This window comes from Numenius arquata, chromosome 6 (assembly GCF_964106895.1).
Source record: "Numenius arquata chromosome 6, bNumArq3.hap1.1, whole genome shotgun sequence".
NCBI lineage: Eukaryota > Metazoa > Chordata > Aves > Charadriiformes > Scolopacidae > Numenius > Numenius arquata.
This window is the reverse complement of record NC_133581.1, coordinates 65,818,693-65,824,692: the sequence shown is the minus strand read 5'-3', so window position 1 is coordinate 65,824,692 and position 6,000 is coordinate 65,818,693. Positions and strand designations below refer to the sequence as shown.

Genomic DNA, 6,000 nt, shown 5'->3' with positions numbered 1-6,000 from the left:
TTTACTCTATGTTTACATAACACAGCGGGGCCGTACCACTTGAGGGCGGAGGGGGGTGTGTGTGCTAAGACGGGGGCGGAGCGCAGCGGCGCGGAGCCCCGCCCCCTCCCGCGGGCCCTGAATGGGAGCGGGAGGGGGCGTGGTCACCCGTGGCCGGGTCGGGGTGGGGGGGGGCGGGAAGAGCTCCGCTTCGCTCCCCCCGCCCCCCCGCCGCGGCGAGTTGGTACGGCCCCCAGGGCGTTCCGCCCCTCGCTCCCCCCACCCCCGGGTGTAGTGCCCGTTGTCGGGCGGCCGCCGGCTCAGTGCGGGGCGCAGCGCGGAGCCCGGTCGGGACGCAGCGTCCCCGGTTCCTTCCCCGCCCCCCCCCCCCCCCCCCCCACCAGCGGCGGATGGGACTGTAGCGGACGGGGCGGGGGGTGACTTTCGCGGCGGCCCCCATGTTTTCCCCCAGCCAAGAGGAGCACTGCGCGCCCAACAAGGAGCCCGTCAAGTACGGGGAGCTGGTGGTGCTGGGGTGAGCGCTGTGGAGCGGCGGCGGGGGGGAGCGCGGCGGCGGCGGAGGGGTGCCTGTCCTGAGGCGGGGGGGGGGGGGGACGGACAGTGTGGGGGACCCGTGTTGAGGCGGGGGGACTAGCGGGAAGAACCCCGTTCTGAGGCGGGGGGAGACCCGTCCTGAAGCGGCGGCGGGGGGACCCCATTCTGAGGCAGGGGGGAAGCGGTGGAGGGGGCCCCATCCTTAGGGGACGGCGGGGTCCGTTCTGAGGCGACGGGCAGCGGTGGGGGCCCGTTCTGAGGTGGGGGGGGACGGGGGGACGGACCCGTCCTGTTGTGAGGGAGAAGCGGCTGCGGGGCCCGTCCTGAGGCTGGACCAGCACGGGGAGACCCGTCCTGAGGCAGCGGCAGGGCCCGTTCTGAAGCGGAGGAGACCCGTCCTGAGGCGGGGGGGGGGGAGCGGCGGTGGGACCGGGGGGCTCCCACGTCCCCTCAGGGCCGCCTGAGGTAACGCTCGGAGGCGCGAGACCCGGCGCGGGGAAGTGTGTGTGTGGGGGGGGGGGTCGCGCGCCGCTTCCCGCCTTTCCCGCCGGGGCGCTGCTGTCGCCTCTCGCCCCCGCCGCGTTGGAGTCGGGGAAGGGCGGCCTGGGGTGACCGTGACCGCGGGGAAAGAAACTTTGTGTGCGGGGTGGCGGTGGGGTGCGGAGTCTGGCGGGGAGAGGCCGGCCCCCCTCCTTCCGCCGGTGCCGCCGGCAGGTGCGAACCAGGAGCGCTCCCGTCCCCGCCGCCTGCCGAGCTCTCCCTGGCGGCTTCTCCCCTCGTCCTCCGCCGTGCAGATTGCAGGGGAGATGACTTTGGAATGAGGAGGAGAGGCGGGGGGGGGGGGGGGGGGAGTGGGGGGGTGGTGGCGGGGGGAGGAGGAAGGAGGAGGGTGAAGCACTTATATTCAGATTCGTGGTGGAAATGTTTATTTTCTCAGCTTGATACGGATCTTAAAGTAATCCGCTTGGTATTATGTTCTTGCCCTGCTGTTAAAGCTTGAAGCCTTTCTGCTGAACGCCGTAGAAGCAGATGAGGGAGAAGCATCTAAGCCATGCTTGCTGAGAGCCCGTGTGAACCTTATAAGATATGCTTAATTTTGATAGTTTAATATGTAGAAACATATGGTTAATGGAATAATTTTTAGTAATAAATACAATAGAAAGGTTTCAAGCCAGCCGTGAAGCAGAACAGTTACAGCCTTGCTGCGTAATTCAGCCTCCCCCAGAATCTGTTACATATTTGCTGCAAGGTCGTAGAAAACCTTATTCTGGTTTGTTAGGGATTTTTTTTTTGTTGTTGTTGTTTTGGTCAACTCGTTTCATAAAGCACTGTGTTCACCTCCACAGAATAACTGTTTGAATCGCTAGGAGCAAATAAAAAGAGCGGTCAAGACTGGGTACTCGTGTGTCCAATGGCATACCTTTTTTCCTTAAGGGATGCTAAATGCTTCTTATCACGAGACTAGGTCAAGATACAGTTACCATGGAATAAAATACAGCTATTACCACGAACATGGCATAACTGGCACTTGAAAGACTTGAATTGAAGTTGAGTAACTTGATTTTGGAGAAGTATCCATATCGAGATAAATCTAATAAAGAAGCGTTCTTGCTGTTTCAATTGTGGAAACAGAGGGTAACCTCAGCTGTGCAATACTGTCTCTAACAATACAGTCATAGTATAATGTTGAATCTTTAATTAAATTACAGTGCATAAATTGATGTTGTGCTGCAGAGGCTTTTTGTGCACAGCTGGAAGCATTTTCCTTTCTGTTGCTTTACTATTTTTAGCAGCAGTTGAAAGTACAGAAGTATGAAATGTTTTGGCTCTGATCTTAACCTAGCAAAGTCTGGTGTGCTTTTCCTTTAATATGGAAATGCATTGATCTCAGCTTATCGGTTCTGCCAGAGGTCTTGATCTTCACTGCTGTGTGTTGAAACATGCCAATAAAATTTAAATAAACTTTCTATGACTGAGTTTAGGTTTTGTTTGAGTATCAGCTGTTCTCTAAAGCTACTGAGGTTATGTCATCTGAGTGTTATACGTACTAAAAAGCAAACAAATCCTCTTGTCCTTGTAGTAGAATCGTGAACAAGAAGCCTGCAAACGGGCAGCTGAAGCTCCCTGGTCAGTCTGTCTCTGTAGGCTGCACTGAAACAATAGGGCATTGGCTGTCACAGCTTAGTGACACCATGTGCTTGGTGGATGTGATGTGGAAGTAGGTAGACGTGATGGAAGCAGTCCAGGAAATGCCATGACTTCAGTAATTACGATTTCCTTTTTTTCAACTGGAGATAGATTGGGGTTTTAAGATCCATTTGACGCTTCAGGAGTTGATTACTGCATTTCCTGTCAGAGATGTCTTAAATGTTATATGTAGTGCCATAAATAATGCAAACATATCTTTCTTTGGTGACTCAACATTTGTGACTAGGAACTCTTGGAACAGTTTAAGCATCTGTTCAGTATTCTAAAAAAACCAATTTCTTAGTGCCTGTTTCTTATTAAAATCTTGAAATCTGAAGTTCTATTTAAATAAGACAATTAAATCTCCTCTCCATAGTGAAACTGAGACCTGTGAACCACAGAATCATAGCATTGCAGCTCTTGTTCCAACTGCTTGATTAATATTGATAGAGTGACCTCACAGCTAGATTTTTTTTTAAAAAAAAAAAGTTCTTTTGGGATACTGTGTGGTTTTTTGGGTTTGATTTTTTTTTTTTTTTTTTTTTTAAAAAAAAACATTGATTGTGATGTTGATGAATGACTTCTGTCTTGAGCTGTGAGCCTTTTAAATTGGGTGGTGAAAAGGATCATGAACAAGGAATTGGCATACCTGGCAAACTGCTGAGAGTCTTGTTTTTAAGATGACAAAACTTTCCCTTTATCTTTTGTTTTTTCTCTCTTAGCAGTATTAAAGTAGGGTTGTTCTATACTTGACCTTTAAATCAAGGGGAAGGCGTTCTTTTGGCAGTAGGTAGTTCTCCCACCGGAACATGTTCCTGTATTGTCTCGCAATAGTTGTGATTGCTTGTCTGTGCATAATGTGATCAGAGGGTAAAGCCTAAGGCATTTGAAGTCAGTCATTGCAGCAAATATATTTCTAATAACCTTCTCCCAGTAGTCTGTTACGTGTTTTCTGTCAGTGATGTGGCAGTGCATGTTTGGTTAAGATTTTGTGGAGGTTTACATAATCAATGTTGTAGTGAATAAAAACAGTTTATGTAAATCAAGCCAGACAGGTCAAGATGGCTGGTAAAGAAGAGATCATCTGCTGATTGTGAATCTGCTTGTGGAATCTGATTGTGTACATCTGCTCAGAGCATCATCTGTTCACAAAAGGCTATGGATTTCTTGGTGAAGCAGAAACATTCATATTCTAATTTTTTTAGGAAAAAAAAGAGGAAAAAAAAGCTGTATTTGAAGTTCTGTCAAAGTAATGACCCATTGTATATTTCTTGGAGCATGGGGCTGGAGGGAGTTTTGAAGGAGATATTGAATGCAGTAATGTGTATCTGAATAGAGTGTCATGGTATTAGTATGTCGTTTGTCAGTGTTATTCATTTGATTTGTCTGGTATCTGGTTAGTGTCTTGAGGTGTATGTCCTGTCCCCTTTCTCCTAGCACTCCCTTTCCCCCCAGCTTTGAATCATACTCTGAAGAATTTATTCTGGCGTAAGGGCATTCAGGCCAGCGTGGCTTTGTCTTGTGGTGCTGGTCCTTGGCTGTGTGGGGTGGTTTTCACTGGAGGCAGGTGTCAGTGGCCTGCTGCTGTTAAATCTCTCTGCCCATTGACTGCGTCAATGTATCTTAGTAGAATTTTCCAATAATTAATGTCAGTGGGCAGATTTAACTTATCAGAAAAGTCCCTTGATTAAAATGATGTAAGTTGAAGGAGGAATACCAGAGAAGCTTAAGTTTTGGTCAAAGGCTGAGTTCTCTAGTGATGGAAGGATTCTGTTATTGACATTAGATACTTTCAGTGTGGTACATTGCAACCAATTCTAAGGAGTTTTGGATGGGATTTCTAATAGGTGCGTGCATGTAAGTGTAGTATTTCTTACTAATCACAGACTTCCATTAGCTAGGAGGTGCAGCCTGGTGTGTCCTCAACAGAGGAAGACTTTGTCTTACAGACTTAATGGATTTTGCGAATCTAACCAATTTTTTTATCTAACTAGGCAAAACTAAGGGCTGTTGCTCAGTGTTGTTACAGTGGTCACTTTGAAATTGCTGTCAACATTTGAGGTATAAATTTTCCAGAGTCAACTATTAAAATAAATGAGTCTGTTAACTTACAGGCTTCAGTGCCCAAAGGAGCCACTGTGAATTGTTACATGAGCTTTGTTTCATGTGGACCATTGGACATCCTCGAACAAACAGGCTGTACTTCTGCTTAAATTTAACCTTTTGAAAAAATGTAATAAAATTCTCAGGAACTTTTGCAAAGTTGTTCTAAGTGATGGGCCACTTTATACTTGGAGCAAATTTAGATTTGAAACATGTCTCTCTGTTAATCTGAAGGGACCTTCATTTTTAGACTCCTTTCTCTGACAGATCAAAGTTCCTCCTTGATGAACTAAATAAAGTTACTGAAGTGTTTACTACTTTTAAGCATATTTCCAGTTTTTAATTCATCTGTTTGGCTTTTCATGGAACTGTTCTGTTAATCTCTTGCTGTGCAGTTCAGAAAGAAGCTGATGCAATATGGTATCTCTGCTTGTCCTTGATACCTGTTTGTTTCTTTTTATGGACCGAAGGCAGAGGGAGGGTCATCCTGGCTATGGCATTAAACTGGGGACATATGTTGCACTTATGTGGATTTGCTGTTTGGTATCAAGCTGAGGCTTTGTTTAATGATTCTGTAATTTTTTGCACTATATGATGTGTTTCACTATTGTTTATGATGTATATTCAGTATTGGTGAAGCTGCTCAGATGATTCGGGTTCTGCTTTTGAGCCTTATTTAAAAATGTAGTTTAGGCTTCATTTAAAGGAATGTCTATAGCAAATAATGGTAGCCACCCGTTAAATACCTTCAAGGTCATGATTCTCTCTGAGAGTCATTTGCTTCAACAGTCATAGCTGGAAGGCTGCTGTTCCGGAGAAACTGATTTATTTTTTTTATTTGATATTGACAGTGGCTTCTTGGAGACCTTTATATCTTGTGCTTAGTTTATGATGGATCTTATATGCTGCATATTGAGAATATGTGATCAGTGCCAGTTCAGGGCTTGCAAGTAGATTAATCAAACACCCGAAGTATTGTGTCTGAATAGAACATTAACTGCAATGTAGAAAAAAAACAGTAGAAAGGGTTATATTTGAGGAAGCATTTGTGAATGTTTCAGTGAAAGCTTGTGTATGGCTGGACAGAGCAAAGCTTTTCCTTCATTTAAACTAAGAAAGAAAACATACCCGAGTTGGTTCTCTGCAACTATTCTATTCCTTGGAGTACTTTTGACT

General features: G+C 46.7%; 1 protein-coding gene across 2 annotated transcripts in view; it reads left to right on the top strand.

The window, feature by feature from the left end:
• Window positions 1-301: 301 nt before the first annotated feature.
• Window positions 302-6,000, top strand: part of PELI2 (pellino E3 ubiquitin protein ligase family member 2) — a 73,153-nt gene continuing 67,454 nt past the window's right edge. Inside the window, exon 1 of one of the 2 annotated variants that reach the window (XM_074149251.1) lies at window positions 302-514. In XM_074149251.1, coding sequence (XP_074005352.1) covers window positions 438-514 — 77 coding nt within the window. In that variant the 5' untranslated portion in view covers window positions 302-437. The remainder of the gene's footprint in view (window positions 515-6,000) is intronic. The other variant, XM_074149250.1, reaches the window with a different exon arrangement.